At 38.9% G+C, this 26,468-nt stretch overlaps 1 protein-coding gene across 4 annotated transcripts in view; it reads right to left on the minus strand.

The window, feature by feature from the left end:
* Positions 1-26,468, minus strand: part of TNPO1 (transportin 1) — a 91,957-nt gene that overhangs the window by 44,411 nt on the left and 21,078 nt on the right. For 2 of the 4 annotated variants that reach the window (XM_042233692.1, XM_004016896.4), the window contains exons 2-3: positions 5,602-5,715; positions 2,790-2,865 (exon numbers count right to left, since the gene is read on the minus strand). In XM_042233692.1, coding sequence (XP_042089626.1) covers positions 2,790-2,865; positions 5,602-5,706 — 181 coding nt within the window. In that variant the 5' untranslated portion in view covers positions 5,707-5,715. Of the gene's footprint in view, positions 1-2,789; positions 2,866-5,601; positions 5,716-5,851; positions 5,975-26,468 lie in introns of those variants that run through there. The other 2 variants (XM_012096778.4, XM_004016897.5) reach the window with 2 other exon arrangements.

Below are 26,468 nucleotides of genomic sequence, written 5' to 3' on the forward strand. Positions count from 1 at the left end.
AATCTGTATTATCACCAACAATATTAGCAATAGTCAACATGTTCTCAATGCTCATTACATACCAAACACTGCTAAGTGCTTTCCAAGTAGTTTGCATTTATTTATTTAATTTTTTTAAAGTAGTAGTTTGCATTTAATCCTCACAACCTCATGAGACAAGGATTAATTTATCTCCACTGCACAAACAAGGAAACTGAGGCCTTTGCCTAACTCACACAGAATAGACTACGAGCTGCGGAAGCTTAAGTATCAACCTGAGGAGTTCGTCTCCAGAGCCTCTACTCGAAGATGGTATAGTATCACCCTTCTTAAAGGGCTGGAAGACCTGTAGAGCCGGTATACTGAACACAGTATGCTATTTCAGCACTATTGTTTTACATACTTTATTAAAAAATAAAATAACCCAACTTGTTCTAGTTAGTTCAGTATGCTCCCAAAGTCTGACTAGTATTGAACTCTTCAAGGGTACAGCATGGGGGGACAAAAAGACTGCGTTTCTTTGCAAAAAAACCATTAGAGCCACCACCACAACATAGCCTATGAGCCTTTTATGTCACCCTCTAAAAATTTCTTCCTGGTTTCAATTATCACCATTCAATCAGTAACTTAGAAACAAAACCAATTCTAAATTCTCTTCAAAGTTTAAAACTTCCATAAAATAAAAGAATAGCCAGATATTTAACTTCCTCAAGCAATTCATGTTTTTGTCTTGTTAGCCATCAATAATCAGTTTTGTAATTTTATTTTAAATGGCATGTGTATTTACTTACAACGAACACACTATGCCATTTTTACAACTATAATTAGAAGATGGAGAGTTTTTAAAAAATCACAAGGTGAAAGGAGTTAAAACTAACTATGTCCTCTTTCTTAAAGACCCCTTTACTAGGTCTCAATTCTCATCTGCAGAGTGAGGGAAGTAGATGAGCTGACCTCTGAGGTCTCTCCATATCTAAAATTTTACTGCAGGAAAGGCAAAAAGGTTCCTAAATAAATAAGCATATTGATTTAAAGACTACTTATGCTCCTTCTCTAATATGGATGGTCACAATGCTAAGTTTTTAAAACAGAAAACTAGATATAGCAATCTTATGTCCCAAATAAATGAATAAACACAGGAAGAAATAGCAAATGTTACGTAAAACCTTTTCCAACATTTCATGGTTTTATAATTCATAGGTCTTCTGGGAGACAGTTACACACCAGCCTCTCTTGCTGCTATCTGAATTGTAAGTTTGTCATCTGTCTGCTTTAAAAAATACTTCTGATGTATCCTCATATCCCAAGACAGTTTGAAGAACGAGTATAACATTATAAAAATCTTAACATTCGGAATTTAAGAGGATAGGACAGAGAATAGATGGCTTGGTGAAAATAAACTTTTCAAGTAAGACAGTATGTTTAGAAAAATCCTTTTACTAAATATAAAGTTCTTAGAGCATTATCTGATACAACTTCTATGTGGGAAAAATAAAACTTCTGTATTAAGAAATAACACATCACATTAATATGTTTTATTAAACTAGGAATATTAACTGCTGAATTTAAAGATATGCCAAAGGACTTTTTAGTTTTTTGCAATTTAAAATTTGAAATTTCTAAAGTTTCTCTTACATGCTTCCATCACAAATTAAAATTCCTAAAATTAACTAGAAAATTTTAAAATAATTTAAAATAAATCACTATACACTGGCATGAAATATTAAAATCTGAATAAATACAAGATTAGTGAGATTTTAAGGTCATTAACCCGCTCACTAGTGCTTAGAGTTGAAACCTTACATATGGTCTGGTAGTCCAACACAGGCATTTTGTAGATGAAAAAGAGATGAAATGAGTGTCAGAGTTTAAGACTTATTTCCCAACTCCAAGTGTAGTGCTTTTACTAACTATAGAAGCACTAATGAAGCACCATGACTTCTGAAAGGCTAAGTATAGTGCTTTCATTTAGAGGCCAATAGTTGCTCAAAAATTACCCGAGTGCATTCTGAGTGTCTGACAACATCCCAGGAAGGGAATACTCAACTCTGAGAACACCTCTCACTACAGTGTAAGCTCCATGAGGACAGAGATTCTTATTATTCTGTTCACTTTTATTGCTCTTGAGCCAGCAAACTTCCTGGCAAGGAGTGGTGCTCCATAAATATTCGTGTAATAAATAAAGTCGATAGAGACACATTACATGTATAGGAAACAATCAAATGACCATGTCATTTAAAAATCAAATTAGTTTTCAAGCTTTGTTATAGAAGTAATTTAAAATGGTTGCAGAATAGTTAATGAAAAGGTTTCATGTATACTGTTAGAAGGTTTAAAAAAGTTACAAGAGTCTATGAATAGAATGATTCTACTTTTTGTTAACAATTAAAACAGTACACGGCCATATAACCCAAGTACAGAATTAAGGGATTAACAATGACCTGGTGATCGGATTCTACATGACTTCATTTTGGTTGAATCAACTTTCAAACACACAAATATGATCACACATATAGTAAGTTTTTAGTAAATCCTACATTCAATTTGTGTATAAAAGAAACCAATCTCTTTCTGACATTCATGTTCAAGGACTGTAGCAAAATGCTTTTTCATTTGCAAACACCCAACTAACAACTGACTGCTCATCAAAGCATCCAAATGCTTTAGTAACACTTTCATTCCACATCTTTAAAGCAAGTGATTCCTACAAAATGAAATTGTTTAAAATGAGTAACTCTTCATGTATTTTAGTACATCTCAAAGACTTACTAAAAAAAATGTAAAAAGCTTTCAACACAAACCATACTTACCTTCAGATTTTAATTTTGTAAGAACAAAAATCAGGTAGTTGTTAAAGTCTGGATATTGATTGAGTTGTTCCAGTTTCTAGAACAAACAGTAGTTAAGGAAACTTCTAAGGAAGGAATTCAGGATTTTTAATCTAAAATCAAGAATCTCTTTTGTGATTTTTAGGCCTGCATTTTTTTTTCAATAAGAATAAAGTTATCTTATTAAAACCATCAATACACTATTCTAAGAACACACCAATGGCTGTGTTAAACCTCTTATGAGCTTTATGGCTAAAATCTTAAACTATTTTACATCAATTATTTTCAATACAAATAAGTCAACTTTCCACCTTCAGTACAGGTGCACACTGTATGAAAAAAATTTTCAAAACAATTTCTTTGACTTACTTGAACTTAAAAAAAAAAAACCCAAACCGTAATCAGAAAGGTGTTAAAGTATAAAATAATGACAAAAATGAAAAGCATTCTAAATGAACAAAAACAAGTCTTTCAGAGATCATTTACGGAAACTGACCTTGTAAAAATCGCCTTTTAACTTAGACACTTTCATTAGTATCTTTTTTCTTCAGAATTCAAGAAATTTAGATGAAATGCTATTTATGTACAAGTCTACATATCAAATCTTATTATATAAAGTCACTATTATGAAATTACTGCAATAGTTCTACAATTATCCCCTCTCCCTTACTCCCCCCAGCCAAGATCTGCCCTCACCAGCGACACACACGTGCAGGTTTCCATCGTGCTGGCAGGCAACAGTGACATAATGCTCTACTATGTCTTTCTTCATGCCCTTTTAAACCCTAATACGCTTTTTAATAACACCTCTAATTGGGTTTCATTAGAATTTTCTCAGTAGACCTAAATCTTTAAACTAAATCCACTATACAAACTCCAGGCACACCTATCAAGCTATTTATCATACACTAGAATACTCAGTGTTCAGTGGCCAGACATGAATTAACTATCAACATACATTTCTCTAGGTGTACTTTCTTTCACCAAAAAACCCTAGTGATTTCTTTAGTGAACAGCCACGATTAACAGTATGCTGATACACTAATAATTTTTCATAAATACTTCCTAATAAGGTTTACTTCCTTAGAACTTAAGCTATCTATCCATATTATTATAACAGTCTTTCTAAAAGTGCTCAAGTCTATACAAAAACAGTAATTACATTCTCTCCTAAGGAAACAAAGAACAAGGTCATCATTAGGCACTTTGAAAATATAGAGCAGTGTGTATTTTTAAAATACTATTAACCTTTATCTACTGAAATTTAAATTGTTCCTTATGCAGACAGTATACTATGCTCCAGGCATACAGAATGAACTGTAAATTTGATTCTTAGCCTACACACAGTACTGACCATACAAAGAGCACTTAATAACGCACTAAAACAAGAAATTATGATATACAATGCTACAGAATAAATTACAATGTGGTTTGGGACTTGGCTAACTTAACCGTCATACTAACGCCTATAATTCATCAAAAATCAACTTCTATCATTTCTAAAGCTATGATAATACAAATTAAGACTGAGCAACAGCAACGTTTCAAATACAAGCTCCAATACACCCCAAACCAACTACTATTCCCTCAGTACTAGCAGTATTTAGCAGAATGGCTTAGGAAAGAAAAAAAAAACCAAATCAAACCAAGCAGGCCTAAATATTAACACCTCCATTTTAAAATAAGCAGTATTAATTAACCAAAAGGCTAGATATTTACTCGCCTATTCGAGGTTTTAAGTTACAGCAATGCAGTACTTTGAGAAACTTTATTTACCAGAGCTTCTCAAGTAATTCGATTTAACCCCAAGTTTATCGTATAAGTCCAAACTACACCAAAAGAGCTTACCAGATTCCATACTAACCAATTTTGCCTCTTTATTAACAATAAAAATCAAGAGACATTTTTTGCAAACCTGCAGTTTTTAAACAATTAACGATCTTAAAATAAGTTATTTTATAATTGGGTGAATTTGTTTCCTTTATTAGATGCAGGACGAGCTCTCCATTTGACCGCAGTTTAGGGCACTGCAGAGAGCACACACAGCAGAGGTTCTGGTTCTTCTGTTAAGCCTTTCTGCCAGTAAAGCCTTAGCAACAGGACCGCTACACCAGCAAACTCGGTCAAGACTTGGGTAACTGAGCAGACCGTCTCCAGCCAGATTTCCCACTTGGGAGGCAGGGAGCTCGCAACAGGTGTTAGCCTGAACAGCCCCGAGGTGAGTCCTGGGAGCCCTCATTCCTAGGTCGGCTCTTCAAGACCAGGGCCTGGAAGAAACCCCGGGCCCCACACCCAGGGAGTTCAAACCCCGCGCCGGCTCCACCCCACTCAGGCCGGCGAGCGCCGCCGCGCACGCAGCGCGCCCGCCCGGCCCCTCGCTTCGCCCGCCGCCCCCTCCGCGCCCGGCGCATTGTGTGGGCCGGCTCGCCGGGGGTCCGCGCCGGCACCCAGCCGCTCCGCCTTCTCGAGCGGCCCGCCGCGAACGAGGACGTGGCGCCCGACCGGCGCACATGTCGCGATCGCGGGCAGCGGCCGGGCGCCCCCGGCCTCTCGTAGCCGGAAGCCGCCGGGCCAGGCGGCGGCCCGGACTCGGGGCACGAGGGCCGCGTGCGCGAGGCGCCGGGCAGGGGCGGCGGCGGCGGCGGCGGGCGGGCCTTGCTCGCGGGCGGGCGCGCGGAGGGCGGAGGGATCCGGGAGCGGGGAGGGGGAGGGGCGGCGGGAGCCTCCCGGCCGCCTGGAGCGGGCCCGGCGCGGCAAAGCGGCGCGGGCGGCGGCGAGGCCTCGCAAAGGATACTTGTTGCACGGTTCTCTGGATGGTGGTGTCGGGGGACTGGGACTCCTTCAGCAGCTGCAGGATTTGCTGAAGCCCTTGCTCGTCAGGTTTCCACTCATACTCCATCTTGGTTTGCTGCAAATAAAGCCAGACACAGGAAGAGACGGAGCAAATGTTACTCCCCGTGCACAGGCCCGAGGGCTTCCCGCGCCGAGCACCCCCCGTTCCTCCCCGCCACAACGACCCTTTGCGCTCCCCGGACGCCTCGGACCTGCCTGGGGCGCCCCGAAGGAAGTCTCAGACGGTGAAACCCGGGGGAACTGATCCTAGCAGCTCGGCCGCCAACGTCTGCTGCTGCCGCCGCGGCCGCTGAGCGCAAGGAGCCGACCAGACTGAGTCACCGCGAATTTGCAATCTGGCCCCTAGATCCGCTCACGGGAGCCCCCTGGGTCCTAGTGCCACGCAGTTTTCTCCAACCGAACCCAACTCTAGTTCCACCCAGATTACTACTGATTTAAGGGCTAATCTAAAAAAAGCAACCCCCCTGCGAGACACCTGGAGATCTGATTTGGGATTTTAATCATTTTCAATTAACATGGTTAATAATTAAGAATGACTGTTAATAGGGAAAAAAGCCTGCTAATTCCCCTGACGGCTCAACAATACTTAGAAGAAAAAACAAATGTTTATAGTTAAATTTGATATATAAAGTACTAAATACTAATATTTAGTCTAAAATATTAAAAATGGATTGCATCACAATTCACACTTGAATAAACACTACATGTTGCATTTCAATTTGCAAAACGACTGAAAAAAATGCATTCTTTCATAAACTTCAACTTTTGAACTTAAACTCCACCTGAAATAACGACATTCACAACTAATGACTTTGGGCTGAAGAAAAAACAAGAAAAAGAATAACTTTACAACTGGATAGTGTTTAATTCTATTAATGTGTTTTCACATACATTTTCTTATTTTATTATCACTCTGGCTGGAGGGGATATTATTTGTCCCCTGAGTGGTAACTGTAGAGCAAAAAGATCACAGGAAATTACAATAGTTAGTTAAAACTGGGAGGAGTAGTACTATTAGCTGCATCTACTATAATCAATAGAAACTAGCCTATCAATGACAATTTCTTTAAATGCTTAAACAGAAACAAAACTTAAGTATCCAGCATGAATTATTTGTAATTCAGTATGAATTTGCTGAAGGAGAGGCTTTTTCATAACTATCTACTATTATACTTGATAGTTTGAAATCTGAAATTAGTCCCTTCCTAGTAGGAGTCTCTTCCTAGCTGGGGTTAAAAAAAAGTTACCTGACCTTACAGTTAGTTTAAAAAAACATACTAACTAACAATAGTTAGTATTGTTTTTCTTTCTTATATTTGTAAAAAAAACCGTTCCCTCTCTACTTCACTTTTATTTTCTGCTTAATATCCTGTAATATGGTTTTCTTTACCAAATTTTACCAACTTCCTCAATGACCCAAACCCCTAACCCCCAAACAGAAAATTGGTATCTGGACATAATATCTATTAATAATATTGTCATGTTTTTATTGGCATCTTCATTCTGTGTGTTTATATATTTTATAATGATAAGACTGTTGTTTCTGGGTCAATTCCATATATCATTAAATATTTAAAGTATTTTTAAAAACAGTATTCCATTGTATTTCTGTGCCATAATTTTAAGAAACGTTTAATTGATACGTACAATAACCTGTACAAATCATAAGCGTACAAACTAGATGGATATTTATAAAGTGAATACACCTGGTGTAACCAACATCTGCATCAAGATGAAGACCACTACTAGTACCAAGGTTTCTCTTGTACCATTCTTGGTCAGCAACTCATACTGTGATCCCTATTATAATTTCTATCGTTAAAAACAACTCCCCCTTCTCTCCTGGCCTTTTTACTTCAGAAATTTCAAAAACAATTACAAAAACAATATCACAACATATCAAACAACACGGTTGTACAAAAAGTTAATTTAAGTTCATCACTAAACTTATAGCCCTAACAGAATCAGTTTTACTAGTCTGATATGAATCCGTCTACACCTTTCTCTATTCTCAAACATATATATTGTTCTGGTTTGTATTTTAGGATCATGCCACATACTATACTCTATTATTAAATAACTCTACAACTTTTAAACACACAACATTGAATGGCCATCATTCCAGGCCACTACATATAGATTTAACTTTTCATTTTTAATAGATGCACATTGGGGGAGAGTTCTGACAAAACATGGTCCACTGGAGAAGGGAATGGCAAACCACTTCAGTATTCTTGCCTTAAGAACTCCATGAACAGTATGAAAAGGCAAAAAAGATATGACACCAGATAAGTCCCCCAGGCCAGTAGGTGGTCCAATATGCTACTGGGGAAGAGTGAAGAAATAGCTTCAGAAAGAATGAAGAGGCTGGGCCAAAGTGGAAACGATGCTCAGTTGTAGGTGTGTCTGGTGGTGAAAGTAAAGTCTGATGCTGTAAAGTCTGATGAAAGTCTGATGCTGTAAAGAATAATATTGCGTAGGAACCTGGAATGTTGGGTCCATGAATCAAGGTAAACTGGATGTGGTCAAGCAGGAGATAGCAAGAGTGAACATCAATATTTTACAAATCAGTGAACTAAAATGGACCAGAATGGGTGAATTTAGTTCAGATGACCATTATATCTAATACTGTGGGCAAGAATCCCTTAGAAGAAATGGTGTAGCCCTCACAGTCAACAAAGGAGTGTGAAATGCAGTACTTGGGTGCAATCTCAAAAGCGACAGAATGATCTGTTTGTTCCCAAGGCAAACCATTCAATATCACAGAAATCCAAGTCCATGCCCCAACCACTAATACTGAAGAAGATGAAGTTGAATGGTTCTGTGAAGACCTACAAGACCTTCTAGAACTAACACCAAACAAAGAGATCCTTTTCATTATAGGGGATTGGAGTGCAAAAGTAGGAAGTCAAGAGATACCTGAAGAAACAGGCAAGTTTGGCCTTGGAGTACAATATGAAGCAAGGCAAAGGCTAACAGAGTTTTGCCAAGAGGACACACTTGGTCATTGTAAACACCCTCTTCCAACAACATGAGACAACACTACACGTGGACATCATCAGATGGTCAATACTGAAATCAGATTGATTATATTCTTTGCAGCTGAAGATGGAGAAACTCCACACAGTCTGCAAAAACAAGACCAGGAGCTGACTGTGGCTCGGATTATGAGGTCCTTATTGCAAAATTCAGGCTTAAACTGAAGAAAGTAGGGAAACCATGAGGCCATTCAGGTATGACCTAAACATATCCCTTATGAGAATACAGTGGAGGTGATGAATAGATTCAAGGGATGAGATCTGGTAGACAGAGTGTCTGAAGAACTATGGATGCAGGTTCCTAACACTGTGCAGGAGGTGGTGGTCAAAATCATCTCAAAGAAAGAGAAATGCAAGAACAAAGTGGTTGTCTGAGGAAGCCTTACAGATAGTTGAAAAAAGAAGACAAGAGAAAAGCAAAGAAGAAAGGGAAAGGTATACCCAACTGAATGTAGAGTTCCAGAGTATGGCAAGGAGAGTTAAGAAAGCCTTCTTAAGTAAACAATGCAAAGAAATAGAGGAAAACAACAGAATGGGGAAGACAGAGATCTTTTCAAGAAACTTGGGAGATACCAAGGGACTATTTCATGCAAAGATGGACACAATAAAGAACAGAAACAGAAGAACCTAACAGAAGCAGAAGAGAGTAAGAAAAGGTGGGTAAGAATACACAAAAGAACTATATAAAAATACACAAAAGAACTATATCCATGGTTATATCGATAACCATGTGGTGTGGTCACTCACCTAGAGCCAGACATCCTGGAGTGTTGAAGTCAAGTGTGCCTTAGAAAGCATTACTAAGAACAAAGCTAATGGAGGTAGTAGAATGTCTACTGGGCTATTTCAAATCCTAAAATATGATGCTGTTAAAGTGCTGCACTCAATATGTCAGCAAATTTGAAAACTCAGTAGTGGCCACAGGACTGGAAAAGGTCAGTTTTCAAAGAAGGGCCATGCCAAAGAATGTCCAAACTCCTGCACAATTGCGTTCAAGTCAGATGCTAACAAGGTAAAGTTTAAAATCATTTAAGCTAGGTTTCAACATTATGTGAACTGAAAACTTCCAGATGTACAACCTGGATTTAGAAAAGACAGAGGAACCAGAGATCAAATTGCCAACGTCTGTTGGATCATGGAAAAAGCGAAGGAATTTCAGAAAAACACTGACTTCTTCATTAACTAAAGGCTTTCACTGTATGGATCACAACAAACTGTGGGAAATTCTTAAAGAGACAGGAATACCAGCCCACCTTACCTGCCTCCTGTGAAACCTGTATGCAAGTCAAGAAGCAATAATTAGAACTGGACATGGAACAATGGACTGATTCAAAACTGGGAAAGAAGTACATCAAGGCTATATGCTGTCACTCTGCTTATTTAACTTCTACGCAGAGTACATCATGAGAAATGCCAGGCTGGATGAAGCACAAGCTGGAATCAAGATTGCCAGGAAAAATATCAATAACCTCAGATATGTAGACAACACCACCATTATGGCAGGAAGTGAAGAGAAACTAGAGAGTCTCTTGAAAAGAGGTGAAAGAGGAGAGTGAAAAATCTGGCTTAAAACTCAACATTCAAAAAACAAAGATCATGGCATCCTGTCCCATCACTCATGGCAAACAGATGGGGAAAAAAATGGAAGCAGTGACAGACTTTTATTTTGGGGGCTCCAAAATCACTGCAGATGGTGACTGCAGCCATGAAATTAAGACTCTTGCTCTTTGGAAGAAAAGCTATGACCAACCTAGATAGCATATTAAAAAGCAGAGACATCACTCGGCTGACAAAGGTCCATAGAGTGAAAGCTATCTTCCCATGTGGTGCTAGTGGTAAAGAATCCACTTGTCAATGCAGGAGACATTAAGAGACGTGGGTTCAATCCCTGGGTTGGGAAGATCCCCTGGAGAAGGGAATAGCAACCCATTTCAGTATTTCTGTCCGGCAAATCCCAAGGACAGAGGAGCCTGGCTGGCTACAGTCCACAAGGTTGCAAAGAGTCAGACACGACTCTCCCGTAGTCATGTACAGACGTGAGAGGTGAACCATAAAGAAGGCTGAGGACTGAAGAATTGTTGCTTTTGAATTGTGGTACTGGAGAAGATTCCTGAGAGTCCCTTGGACTACAAGGAGATCAAACCAGTCAATCCTAATGGAGATCAATCCTGAATATTCAGTGGAAGGACTGATGCTGAAGCCAATACTTTGGCTACCTGATGCTAAGAGCCGACTCACTGGAGAAGACCCTGATGCTGGGAAAGATTGAAGGCAGGAGGAGAAGAGGGTGACAGAATAAGTTGGTTGGATGGCATCATCAATGGACATGAGTCTGAGCAAACCCTGGGAGACAGTGAGGACAGGGAATCTTGGCATGTTGCAGTCCATTGGGTGGCAAAGAGTCAGACACGACTGAGTGACTCAACAGCAACAATAACAAAATATACATAATACAAAATTTAGCATTTTAACCATTTATCGTGTACAGTTTAGTGGCACTGCGTACATTTTCACTGTTGTACAACCACTGCCATCTCTATCTCCAGGACTTACTACAGTAACAGTCATTAAACTTAGGAGAATAATACCTTAAGGTAGCCAGAGATATCTCAGGGTTATTTGGATAGCATCTGAAGTATTTCAAGCTAAATGTGTACATCAGGATTATGAGGTAGAAATCATTTACTTAAGCAGTGAACTACATCTATATAAATTAAATAGACTATCAAGATTAATATTAAATTTTCTTAAAATTACTATTCTTTTTACACATTGAAGATTCAGAAATGTTTCCGAAATGGAATTAGTACTTCAAATTTTTCTCTTTTCAGTTCAGTTGTGTCAGACTCTTTGCGACCCCATGAATCGCAGCACGCCAGGCCTCCCTGTCCATCACCAACTCCCGGAGTTCACTCAGACTCGTGTCCATTGAGTCCGTGATGCTATCCAGCCCTCTCACCCTCCGTAGTCCCCTTCTCCTCCTGCCCCCAATCCCTCCCAGAGTCACGGTCTTTTCTAATGAGTCAGCTCTTCGCATGAGGTGGCCAAAGTATTGGAGTTTCAGCTTCAGCATCAGTCCTTCCAATGAACACCCAGGACTGATCTTTAGAATGGACTGGTTGGATCTCCTTGCAGTCCAAGTGACTCACAAGAGTCTTCTCCAGTACCACAGTTCAAAAGCTTCAATTCTTCGGCACTCAGCTTTCTTGACAGTTCAACTCTCACATCCATACATGACCACTGGAAAAACCATAGCCTTGACTAGATGGACCTTTGCTGGCAAAGTAATATCTCTGCTTTTTACTATGCTATTTAGGTTGGTCATAACTTTCCTTCCAAGGAGTGTCTTTTAATTTCATGGCTGCAGTCACCATCTGCAGTGATTTTGGAACCCCCCAAAATAAAGTCTGACATTGTTTCCACTGTTTCCCCATCTAATTCCCATGAAGTGATGGGACCAGATGCCATCATGCTGACTGGTCCATGACATTCAATGGTGAGTGCCCCCTCCCCCACAAATTGCATTTCAATAAAAACCAAGACAGTTATTTGAATTATCTATATAGAAGATGGCACCAGAATAAAAAGTTTGCAAGAGGTAAATAACTGTAGTCTTCAGAAGACTAAAACTCACTTGAGTCCTAAACTGTTAAGAACTTGGATTTACATTAAAAACTTGAATTTACTAGAGTTGATGGGAGGTAAAGAAGTCACACTAGTTTAAAAGTAAAAATATCTATTTTTTCCCCTGCTACAGGGGTTATAAAATATAGTTTAAAAAGCAGACAGGAGGTCTGGACTCAACCAACCTAAATTTAAGCCCTAGTTCTTTCACTTAGTAGCTGTGAAAACCTGGGCAAGATAATTAACCTCTCTGAGCCTCAGTGTCCCAACTATAAAATGAGAATATACTGACTCTGTAATAGGATTATAGGTACTCGCCTGGCATACAGTATGGTTTGAAATTTAGCAGTTTTGTTTGTTACATCAATGATTTTCTGCTGCCTGCAACATAATCTAACTTCTTCTTTTTCATGGACGAAGCCCTTCATGATCTGGCCCATCACCTCCAAGGACAGCTTTATTTCTTACAATTCAATGTCCAACTTTCATGTTCCAGCAATACCACCTGCACCTCTGATACCTCTAAGTCTCTGCATGGGGACTGCCTCTCTGGAGCGCCCAATTTATTCATAATAATCTTATTTATTTTTGGCCAGGCTGGGTCTTCGCAGCTCCACGGGCTTTTCTCTGGCTGTGGGGAGCGGGGCTGCTCTCTGGTTGCGCCTGTGGGCTTCTCACTGTGGTGGCTTCTCTCGCTGTGGGGAGAGCATGGGCTCAGCAGCTGCGGTTTCTGGGCTCTAGAGTGCAGGCTCGAGTTATGGCGCACAGGCTTTGTTGCTCCACAGCATGTGAGATCTTCCTGGACCAGGGATCAATCCTGTGTTTCCTGCATTGGCCAGCAGATTTTTGTTTTTACCACTGAGCTACCAGGGAAGCCCTCGAATGCCCGCTTTACATCTGACCATTTGGCAAACTCCATCTCACTCATCAGAGATACGCTCATTTACTCAGTTTCCAAGTATTTACTGAGTGTCTTCCTTGGCACTATGATTGATACTGGATACTATCTCTTTTCTGTAACATTATTGTAGGACCTCTCCACAAGACTTAAGTACTGATTTTTTTTTTTCATCACATATCTATAGTTTGTGGCTATTTCCATGTCACCAACAGCCATATTATAATTATTTCCAGGTCTGTCTTAGCAACACATCATGTGTTTCTTGACAGCAGTGACTATCTTTTTGCCCTTTTTGAATCACTATGGTAATTTATTAAGTATTTGCTAAATAAATACTCTTGCTGTTAATTATTAAAATAGAACCCTCATCCATTAATTCAATTAATCTGAGCAACGACCATGTACTCAGTGAGCATTAGAGACTCAAAGTAAGTAAAATACTGTCCTTGCCCTAAGTTCACATTCAGTGGCAGAGTCAGATGTACTGTCTACGAATGAAGTGTATGAATTATGAACAACAGGAAAAGAGAGGAAAGAAAATACATTTTGCTAGGAAGATATAAGTACTTTTCTCCCATATTTTTCTCTCCTAATTTCAATTAAATTCAAACAAATATTTACTGAGCAGTCAGATGTTTCTACCTAATATGGAGAATCACTATGAATGTGATAAATGTTGCCATCAGTGACAGGATTTCCCAAAATGGTGACCAATTCTTTGGTAGAGTTTCAATTCTCAGTGTAATCTTCCTTCAAATAATACTAGTTTTATTCCTGGAAAACTCAACATTTAATTAAAATCCTGCAAAAAAATTCCATACGCAAATGTGAAACTAAGTTAGGTTTTAGGCTCTGACAGCTGTAACAGATTTTTTTCACCTATGTGATTCCCTAATGGAACATTCAGAAGTCATTCAAGGCTCTAGACAATTCTTAAAGGTGAACATAAGCACTCCTCAGCTCCACCTGCTAAGTGATGGAGCCCCTTAGTTACTAGCCCGTTCCCCCAGAGAGCAGCACTGCCTCAGTGGAGAATGAACACAGTAAGGGACAGTACAAAGGGCTGTGGGGACATTATGCCAAGAGGTCAGTTAGAGGTCAGGAAAGGAGTTCCTTGAGGAAGTGACTTTTTACCTGAGATCTAAGGCAATGGCTACCCACTCTAGTACTCTTGCCTGGAAAATCCCATGGGCAGGGGAGCCTGGTAGGCTTCAGTCCATGGGGTCAAGAAGAGTCAGACACGACTGAATGACTTCACTTTCACTTTTCACTTTCATGCACTGGAGAAGGAAATGGCAACCCACTCCAGTGTTCTTGCCTGGAGAATCCCAGGGACGGGGGAGCCTGGTGGGCTGCCGTCTATGGGGTCACACAGAGTCGGACACGACTGAAGCGACTTAGCAGCAGCAGCAATAGGAATTAACAAAAGACTGTGAGAAAGCGAGATGAAGGCAGGGCTAGGAAGGCTTCACAGACTACTATGTAAGCAAGTTTGGACTTTATCCTAAGGCTAATAGAAAACTTGTGAAGATGGTTATAAACTCATAACCACTAGTTATAAAAGATATGATCAAATAAAAATATGGAAAAGGACTACTTCTCTTAGGAAGTAGAAATGGGGAAGGACAGGGTCTTCTGCTGTGCAGTATTATGCTAATTTCTATAATAAGCATAATATTTTCATAATAAAAATTAGTTTTTAAAAAACCCATCAGGCTGCAGTGTAGGAAAATCACTTGAGGGGCAGGAGGAGTCACAAGAATATCTAACTGTCCAATTTACATTTAAAATGGAGTTGTTTGCTAGAGGAAGGGCTGCCATGTTTCAGAAGGAGCCAAAATTAATCATATCTTCTTATTTTGTCTATTATAGTAATAGCTAATATTTTCTTTGACTGCCAGGCAATGCCCTAAGAACTATGTAACTTAGTTATTCCTCAGAAGTCTGTAAGATATTAAGTACATTTTATAGATCAGTAAACTGAGGCACAGAGAAGTAACTTGCCCAAGGTTACTCAGCAAATGACAAACCATGACTCAAACCCAACTAAACCTGGTTCCAGAGTTCAGTCTCTAGGCACCTGATAAGACTGCCTTTTAAACAGAAACATCAATTTCTGTAACCTGGAAACTAATAATAAAGAAAACCATTTGTATACTAAAGAACCGTTTGATATCTTTGGGCTTCCCTGGTGGCTCAGTGGGTTAAGAATTCGCCTGCAATGTAGGAGACCTGGGTTCAATCCCTGAGTTGTGAAGATCTCCTGGAGAAGGGAACAGCTACCCACTCCAGTATTCTGGCTTGGAGAATTCCATGGACAGAGGAGCCTGGCAGGCTACAATCCATGGAGACTAATGAACCATTTGATATCTTAGTAGTGAGGTGAAAGAGAAAAGTAAAAATCATATTTCACTATTATAAAAATAGATCTAAAAAAGCAGTATGTATATAGTGTGAAAATAAAAATGAGATATTTTAATAGCACTTGAGTAAATGAGTTCAGAACATTCTAAGTCCAATCTTCATAACATCCCTTTCTTGTAAGTAGGTGGCAAGTATTATCTTCATTTGACAAGCAGATAAATCAAAATACAGCTTAAGTAATTTGCTGAATCATTTGCTGAATGTGAATCAGATCTTTCAAAGTAAAATGTCTCTCATACTGGTTCTTTAAAAAAAAAAATACTATGATGAACAAGGAAGAAAAAAAAATCAGAGATGCCTACAGAGCTAAAAAGATCATGTTATTTTTTTAGAAGTTATTTAATAAAAACTTTTAGAAGAAATTGAACCAAATTTCAGGTATGAAGGGGACAAAGGAAAAGTCTAAAGGTAGCTGATTATTAAACCTTTTTAAAAATGAGGGTTTTTTTTTTTAATGTCAGAGAATGAAATATCAACAGGCTTGGTAAAATAAAAGATATCAGTAGAACTAGAAGGTTCTTTAAGAGATTCTATAAAGTAATCAGAGATTAAGGATCAAAAAAGAAGAGAGGAAAAAGTAAAAGCAACCACTGAGGCCAAGCTACTTGAGGAAATGAGCTCAACCAGGTTAAAGGGCAGGGATCACAGCATATGGACCCTCTGATGTTACATGGTGCTAGATACATAGTAGGTTTAAACAGTTCCTGACTTACTGACTAGGATCTTGTTTACCACTTGGAAGAATTATGCTAAGAGGTTAAAATTACAATCCTCTGACTTCACAATTTATTGTCATCTAAGAGCTGAAAGATTAACAGAAAAGAAAAAGGAAATGGAAGATAAGTATTATGGAAGATTCAAATAAATGTATTCTTAGAGTGCCCTTTCAGGAAGACCTCTGAAGATGACTAGACATGCAACTCAAGGGCTAAAGTTTACAAACAAACATTTTTTTTAAAAACACTAGTATCAAAATGAGCAGGTGACAAGAAGGAAAACTTGATCTCAAAACTCACTGTAATCTACAATCAGTTACTTATATATAGTTCAGTTACTTAATATTCACAGCAGCACTATGAGGTAGACATTAACTGCACTTTATGTTAACTGAGGTTCAAAGAGGTTAAGTAGCTTGCCCAGCCAGTATGTGGCAAACCAAAGTATGGGCTGTGTCTAGTAATAAGCAACCCTGTTATCATTTATGGAGCACTTCTGTGTGCCACTAAATATACTAAATGATATATATGCATGATCTCATTTAATTCTATGAGTAGGGATTACTATTTCACCCCCACTTTGTAGAAGAGTAACAGACTTCAGACAAGTTGAGTAATGTGTCCAAGGTCATAAAGATAGCAAAGAACAGAGGCAAGACTCAAGCTCAGATCCACCGAATTCCAGAGCCCGTGCACTGAACCATGCTGCCGTATTATTCTAACTCTGCCACCTCAGGAACATGTGACTAACCCTTACCGGAACTCTCGGGTCTAGAGTTCATAGGAAGGCTTATCTTCTTTCTATCTCATGAATTCTCAAGAACTCAAAAGCTCTGTTACTTAAGGGTCTCCTTTCTTTAAGTTCAGGTATGATAACTACACTTTGCTTTTCAATACAAACTTTTTATTACACAACAAAATAAAAGGCTGATAGGAGTACTACTTCCCATATATTTAACTTTCAGTTACATAATTTTCATCATTAAAACACCAATTCCCTGTTGATTTTTAAAACAAGATTTAACTATATCACAATTGGTCTCTCTCTCCATGTATGTTAAGTTATTTAAACCAGTGGTTCTCAGTCCTAAGTGCACATTATACTCATTGGGAGCTTAATAAAATATGATGCCTGTTCCCTATGATTCTACATGGGAGTGGGACCTAAGACCCAGGCATGGGTATGTTTGAATAACTCCCAGGTGGTTCCAATATACAGCCAGTTGAGAATCATTATATTAACTTAATAAATCTGCTCTTGGCAATTTTTATGAATTTCTTATCCTAATGAGCGGCAGTGTCCTAGCTGTACCATAAATGACAGGAAACAGAAAAAAGAGCGAGCCTGCAGACTGTACTGATTAATATGAAAATATTCCAACCACCAGAAAAATGTCTTTGATGAAAACCAAAACATAAGAACATACTGTTTAAAGTCACATGACAGTTTCCACCACTTGGTAAGGACTGTATGTGTTAGAAGCTATGAAGTACAGTGGTCATTTACTTCATAATTTATTCAAGGAGTTTAGTAAGGAGTTGCATTTAGGTTTTTAGAAACGGAAACTTTTCAGTCAAGACACAGGGGGACAAATAAGTTGTCATTATAAAAATTAAATACATTAAGTAAACTATTAAGTAAAACATACTGGACAATTATGGTTCTTGACTGGCCAAATATGATTTAAATTCATATATCAAATCAACTTATCTGGCAAATAATAATCACATCATTCTTCAGATGGCAATATTAAGACATTTATAAAAGTGAAAGAAAATCTTTCTAAATAATAAGCCCACACATGAAAATACAAATATACAAAATAAGTAAATTAGGTCCTTGATTCTTTTCACATTGTATATTCATTAATGAGCTTTACTAGGGATAGTCCCATTGCTACATTCAACTGACTATGCTCAATGAACATGTTAACTGTACTCTAGCATGGTTTTTTGGAGAAGGCAATGGGAACCCACTCTAGTACTCTTGCATGGAAAATCCCATGGATGGAGGAGCCTGGTGGGCTGCAGTCCATGGGGTTGCTACGAGTCGGATGCGACTGAACGACTTCACCTTCACTTTTGACTTGCACGCATTGGAGAAGGAAATGGCAACCCACTCCAGTGCTCTTGCCTGGAGAATCCCAGGGATTAGGGAGCCTGGTGGGCTGCTGTCTATGGGGTCGCACCGAGTCAGACACGACTGAAGCGACTTAGCAGCAGCAGCAGCAGCATCATGACATCAATTTCCATGACATCAATTTAAGAAAAACATTCTTTTAACAACATAATTGTAAATTCTACTTCAGAATGCTGACTGATCATTGCCAACTGGTTTCAGGTAAAAAGACTGCTTAATAATTTTCAAAGTACTGTCATATTATCTCTGTTTTTCAAAAATAACTGAGTTTACTGAGTTAAGGAAAGCTTCAGTTATGTTAAGCAACTTGCCACAAGTCAGCTGGTTAGTAAAGGCTAAAACTTGGGTTAGATGGCTGAAAACTTCCCAAGCTTGGGGAGAGAAATGAACATTCAAATCTCATATAGGTTAAATGCAAAAAGGGCTACATCAAGAATTTATAATTAAACTGTCAGAAGTCAAAAATAAATGGAGAATTTTGAAAGCAGCAAGAGAAAAGCAACTCTTAACATACAAAGGAGCCCCCACAAGACAGAGAACAGATTTCTCAATGGAAACTTTGCAGGCTCAGAAAGAGTGGAATGACATATTCACAATATTGAGGGAGAAAAACACTTGTCAACCAAAATATTATACCCAGAAAGCTCTCCTTCAGAAATAAAGGATAAAGACATACACAAAAAAGGTGAGGGATTTTATTGCCACCAGAACAAGAAACGATAAAACAACATTCTTCAAGTTGTAAAGAATGCTTATTAAAGAAAAGTATATTAATTAATATCCTAAAAACATAAATGTACAAAACTCATTCAGTTCAGTTCACTTCAGTCGCTCAGTTGTGTCCGACTCTTTGTGACCCCATGAATCACAGCACACCAGACCTCCATCACCAACTCCCAGAGTTCACCCAAACTCACGTCCATCGAGTCAGTGATGCCATCCAGCCATCTCATCCTCTGTCGTCCCCTTCTCCTCCTGCCTCCAATCCCTCCCAGCATCAGGGTCTTTTCCAATGAGTGAACTCTTCACATGAGGTGGCCAAAGTACTGGAGTTTCAGCTTTAGGATCATTCCTTCCCAAGAACACCCAGGACTGATCTCCTTTAGAATGGACTGGTGGGATCTCCTTGCAGTCCAGGGGACTCTCAAGAGTCTTCTCCAACACCACAGTTCAAAAGCATCAAGTCTTTGGCACTCAGCTTTCTTCACAGTCCAACTCTCACATCCATACATGACTACTGGAAAATCACAGCCTTGACTAGATGGACCTTTGTTGACAAAGTAATGTCTCTGCTTTTCAATATGCTATCTAGGTTGGTCATAACTTTCCTTCCAAGGAGTAAGCTATTTTTAATTTCATGGCTGCAATCACCATCTGATTTTGGACCCCAAAAACATAAAGTCTGACACTGTTTCCCTATCTATTTCCCATGAAGTGATGGGACCAGATGCCACGATCCTTGTTTTCTGAATGTTGAGCTTTAAGCCAACTTTTTCACTCTCCTCTTTCACTTTCATCAAGAGGCTTTTTAGTTCCTCTTCACTTTCTGCCACAAGGGTGGTATCATCTGCATATCTGAGGTTATTGATATTTCTCCCGGCAATCTTGATTCCAGCTTGTGCTTCATCCAGCCCAGCGTTTCTCATGATGTACTCTGCATGTAAGTTAAATAAGCAGGGTGACAATATACAGCCTTGACGTACTCCTTTTCCTATTTGGAACCAGTCTGTTGTTCCATGTCCAGTTCTAACTGTTGCTTCCTCACCTGCATATAGGTTTCTCAAGAGGCAGGTCAGGTGGTCTGGTATTCCCATCTCTTTCAGAATTTTCCACAGTTTCTTGTGATTCACACACTCAAAGGCTTTGGCATAGTCAACAAAGCAGAAATTGATGTATTTCTGGAACTCTCTTGCTTTTTCCATGATCCAGTGGATGTTGGCAATTTGATCTCTGGTTCCTCTGTCTTTTCTAAAACCAGCTTGAACATCTGGAAGTTCAAGGTTCACGTATTGCTGAAGCCTGGCTTGGAGAATCTTGAGCATTACTTTACTAGCATTGTGAGTTGAGTGCAACTGTGTGGTAGTTTGAGCATTCTTTGGTATTGCCTTTCTTTGGGATTAGAATGAAAACTGACCTTTTCCAGTCCTGTGGCCACTGCTGAGTTTTCCAAATTTGCTGGCATATTGAGTGTAGCACTTTCACAGCATCATCTTTCAGGATTTGAAATAGCTCCACTGAAATTTTATCACCTCCACTAGCTTCATAATATATTATGAAACACAGATTCACTGATATTTTAATGGTGGTATTTATTTACAACTCTACTTTAAATGTGTTTTTCAAAGTATTAAAAATAATCACAGCTACAATAGTTTGATATTGCAGCCATGAAATTAAAAGAAGCTTACTCTTTGGAAGGAAAGTTATGACCAACCTAGATAGCATATTGAAAAGCAGAGACATTAGCTTGCCAACAAAGGTCCGTCTAGTCAAGGCTATGGTTTTTCCAGTGGTCATGTATGGATGTGAGAGTTGGACTGTCAAGAAAGCTGAGCGCCGAAGTTGAATTCAGCTGAGCGCTGAATTACTTTTGAACTGTGGTGCTGGGGAAGACTCTTGAGAGTCCCTTGGACTGCAAGGAGATCCAACCAGTCCATCCTAAAGGAGATCAGTCCTGGGTGTTCACTGGAAGGACTGATGCTAAAGCTGAAACTCCAATACTTTGGCCACCTCATGTGAAGAGCTGACTCATTGGAAAAGACCCTGATGCTGGGAGGGATTGGGGGCAGGAGGAGAAGGGGACGACAGAGGATGAGATGGCTGGATGGCATCACCGACTTGATGGACATGAGTCTGAGTAAACTCCAGGAGTTGGTGATGGGATAGGGAGGCCCGGCGTGCTGCAATTCATGGGGTTGCAATGAGTCTGACAAGACTGAGGGACTGAATTGAACATAAAAATATGGAAACTGTAACATCAGTAGTCTAAAATGTGATAGGGAGATATGTGGAAGTGTAAAGTTTCTGTATGCTTCTGAAGTTGTTATCAGTTTAAAATAGGATGTTATATTTATGTAAGCTTTATGGTTACCACAAAGGAAAAATCTATAGTAAATACACAAAAGATTATGATAAAGGATTTGAAGTATAACACTACGAAAAGTCATCAAACCACAAAGACAGCAAGAAAGGAACAGTTTACAAAACAGCTAGAAAACAATTCTCAAAATGGCAACAGTAAGTCCTTACATGTCAATAATTACCTTAAACATAAGTAGGTTAATTATCCAATCAAAAGTCAGAATGGTGGAGAAAAATTTCTAAAAAAATTTTTAAATGTACAAGATCCACAATATACTGTCTAAAAGAGACTTAGTTTATCTTTAAGGACACAAGTAGATTGAGAATGAGGATGGAAAAAGATCCCTCAAGCAAACGGTAACCAAAAGAAAGTAGAAGTAGGTATACTTATAGTAGACAAATAAGACTTGAAATTAAAAATGGTCTAAAGAGACAAAAAAAAGGTCATCATATTATCATAAAGGAATCAGTCCATCAAAAAGATGTAACAACTGTAAATATACAGTACCCAGCATCAGAGCACCTAAACATATACAGCATATAATCACAGAAATAAAAGGAGAAATAATACAGTAATATTTGGAGACTTTAATACTCCACTCTTAACAAAGGCTAGATCATCCACACAGACAAATCAGGAGACAGTGGAGGCGATAAACACTATAGAGTAAATGGCCATGTGCTTAGTCACTCAGTTATGTCCGACTCTTTGAGACCTCATGGACTATAGCTCATAGGATCCTTTGTCCACGGGGCTTCTCCAGGCAGGAATACTAGAGTGGGTTGCCAAGCCCTCCTCCAGGAGATCTTCCCAACTCAGGGATCAAACCCAGGTCTCCAGCACTGCAGGAAGATTCTTTACCATTTGAGCCACCATAGAGGCCCAAATGGCCATAATAAACACATACAGAACACTCCACCCAAAATGGAATGGAACACACATTCTTCTCAAGTGCACCTGAAACACTCTCCAGGTTAGATCACAGGCAGGCAACTAAGCCAGTCTCAACAAACTCAAGACAGAATTTATATCGAACATCTTTTCTGATAACAACGGTATGGAACTACAAATCAACAATAGGGAGAAAGCTGGAAAAGTCACAAATACATAGAGATGAACACATTCCTGAACAACTAATGGATCAAAAAAGAAATTTAAAAATGAATAAAAATATATCTTCAGACAAAATGAAGTAAAAACACAACACACCAAATCTTATGAGATGCAGCAAAAGCAGCTCTAAGAGGTAAGTTTACAGCCAAAACTACATACATCAAGAAAAAAATAAATATATCAAATAAAAAACCTCACCCTATGCCTCAAGATACTAGAAAAAGAACAAACTAACTCCCAGTTTAGCAGAAGGGAATTTAAAAAATTAAAGCAGAAATAAAGGAAGCAGTGAAAAACAAAATAATAAACAAATTACCAAAAGCAAGAGTTGGTTCTTTGAAAAGATAAACAAAACTGACAAAAAGCTTTAACTAGCCTAAACAAAGGAGAACTTAAAATTATAAATGGAAGAGGAGACATTATAACTGATACCGCAGAAATACAAAGGTCCCAAGAGACTATCCTCTGTTGCTCAGTCGCTTAGTTGTGTCGGACTCTTTGCAACCCCATGGACTGCAGCATGCCAGGCCTCCCTGTCCTTCACCGTTTCCCAGAGCTTGCTCAAACTCAGGTCCATTGAGTCGGTGACACCACCCAACCATCTTGCCCTCTGTCGTCCCCTTCTCCTCCTGCCTTCGATCTTTCCCAACATAAGGGTCGTTTTTAATGAGTCACTTTTTCCCATCCAATAGCCAAATTATTGCAGCTTCAGCACCAGTCCTTCCAATGAATATTCAGGACTGATTTCTTTAGGATGGACTGGTTGGATCTCCTTGCAGTTCAAGGGACTCTCAAGAGTCTTCTCTGACACTACAGAAAGCATCAAAAGCATCAAAAGCATCAATTCTTCAGTTCTCTCAGCCTTCTTTACTGTCCAACTCTCACATCCATACATGACTACTCGAAAAAAACATAGCTTTGACAAGACGGACCTATGTTGGCAAAGTAATGTCTCTGTTTTTTAATAAGCAGAGATTTGTCATAGCTTTTCTTCCAAGGAACAAGTGTCTTAATTTCAAGGCTGCAGTCACCAACTGCAGTGATTTTGGAGCCCAAGACAATAAAGTCTCTCACTGTTTTCATTATTTCCCCATCTATTTGCCATGAAGGGATGGGACCGGATGCCATGGTCTTCATTTTTCGCATGTTGAATTTTAAGCTAGCTTTTTTACACTCCTCTTTCACCTTCATCAAGAGTTTTAGTTCATCTTTGCTTTCTGCCATAAGCGTGGTGTCATCTGCATATCTGAGGTTATTGCTATTTCTCCTGGCAATCTTGATTCCAGCTTGTGCTTCATCCAGCCCAGCATTTCACACAATATACTCTGCATATAAGTTAAATAAGCAGGCAATATAAGCTGACAATAGACAGCCTTGACATACTCCTTTCCCAATTTGGAACCAGTCTGTTGTTCCATGACCGTTTCTGACTGTTGCTTCTTGACCTGCATACAGGTTTCACAGGAGGCAGATAAGGTGGTCTGGTATACCAATCTCTTTAAGAATTTTCCAGTTTGTTGCAATGCACACAGTCAAAGGCTTTAGCATAGTCAATGAAGCAGGAATAGATGTTTTTCTGGAATTCTCTTGATTTTTCTATGATCCAACGGATGTTGGCATTCTGTTTCTTGTATTTAAAAAGATGGTAAAAGGGGTATGAAGCAGTCTCTGGTTCCCCTGCCTTTTCTAACTCGAACTTGAACATCTGAAGTTCTCGGTTCACATGATGTTGAAGCCTGACTTAGAGAATTTTGAGCATTACTTTACTAGCGTGTGAGATGAGTGCAATTGTGCAGTAGTTTGAATGCAATTGTGCGGTAGTTTGAACATTTTTTCATTGCCTTTCTTTGGGATTAGAATGAAAACTGACCTTTTCCAGTCCCGCGGCCACTGCTGAGTTTTCCAAATTTGCTGGCATATTGAGTACAGCATTTTCACAGCATCTTCTTTCAGGATTTGAAATAGCTCAACTGGAATTCCATCACTTCCACTAGCTTTGTTCGTAGTGATGCTTCCTAAGGCTCACTTGACTTTGCACTCCAGGATGTCTGGCTCTAGGTGAGTGATCACACCATTGCAGTTATCTGGGTCATGAAGATCTTTTTTGTACAGTTCTTCTGTGTAATCTTGTCACCTCTTCTTAACATCCTCTGCTTCTGTTAGGTTCATGTTTCTGTCCTATATCGAGCCCATCTTTGCATGAAATGTTCCCTTGGTATCTCTAATTTTCTTGAAGAGATCTCTAGTCTTTCCCATTCTATTGTCTTTCTCTCTTTCTTTGCATTATTCACTTAGGAAGGCCTTCTTATCTCTCTCTGCTATTTTCTGGAACTCTGCATTCAGATGGGTTTATCTTTCCTTTTCTTCTCTGCCTTTCACTTCTCTTCCTTTCTCAGCTATACATTTGTAAGGCCTCCTCACACAACCACTTTGCCTTCTTGCATTTATTTTTCTTGAGGATGGTTTTGATCACCGCCTCCTGTACAATGTTACGAACCTCCATCCATAGTTCTTCAGGCACTCTATCAGATCTAATCCCTTGAGTCTATTTGTCACTTCCACTGTATAATCGTAAGGGATTTGATTTAGGTCATACGTGAATGGCCAGTGGTTTGCCTACTTACTTCAATTTAAGTCTGAATTTGGCAATAAGGAGTTCACGATCTGAGCCACAGTCAGCTCCTGGTTTTGTTTTGCTGCCTGTATAGAGCTTCTCCATCTTTGTTTGCAAAGAATATAATCAACCTGACTTCAGTACTGACCATCTGGTGATGTCCACGTGTAGAGTCTTCTCTTGTGTTGTTGGAAGAGGGTGCTTGCAATGACCAGAGACTACCATTATACAAAATAAATTGGACAAACTAGAAAAAATACATTATCAGAAACATATATGATGTACCAAACTGAATCATGAAGAAACAGAGAATCTGAACAGACCAATAATGAGTAAGCTGACTGAATCAGAGAGAATCCTAACAAAGACCAGATCAAGATCAGATGGTTTCACTGGGGAATTCTACCAAACACTAAAAGAAGAATTAATATTAATTCTCTCTTACCAAAAATGAAGAGGAAAGAACACTTCCAAATACAATTTATAAGGTCAGCATTTCCTTGATAGGAAAACCAGATAAGAACACTAGAAGAAAATTACAAGCCAACATCTCTGATGGATATAGGAAAAAAAATTTCAACAAATTACCAGCAAACCAAACTCAACAGCACTTTCAAAGGATCATATGTCATAATCAAGTGAGATTAATCCCTGGGATGAAAGGATGATTCAACACACACAAATCAATTGATTTATCACATTAACAAAATGAAAGATATGAATAATGATGTCAACGGAGGCAGAAAAAACATACAGAATTCAGTATCCAGTATGTATTAATGACAAAAACTTTCAACAAACTTGATATAGAAGAAACATGTCTCAACATAAAAAAAGGCCATATATAACAAACTCACAGGTAGCATTATACTCAATAATGAAAGACTAAAAACTTTTTCTGTAAGATCAGGAATAAGATAAGAATGCCCATTCTCCAAACTCCAATTCAACGGAATACTAGAGGAATCATGCAAGAAAAAAAGTAGTAAAAGGCATCCAAATTAGAACAGAAGAAGTATATTTGTCTCTGTTTGCTGATGACATGATATTACACATAGAAAATTATAAAGATTCTATCAAAAAACTAATAAATGAATTCTGTAAAGTTACAGGATAAAAAAATTGAACATGCAAAAACCAATGCACTTCTATACAC

This window comes from Ovis aries, chromosome 16, assembly GCF_016772045.2.
Source record: "Ovis aries strain OAR_USU_Benz2616 breed Rambouillet chromosome 16, ARS-UI_Ramb_v3.0, whole genome shotgun sequence".
NCBI lineage: Eukaryota > Metazoa > Chordata > Mammalia > Artiodactyla > Bovidae > Ovis > Ovis aries.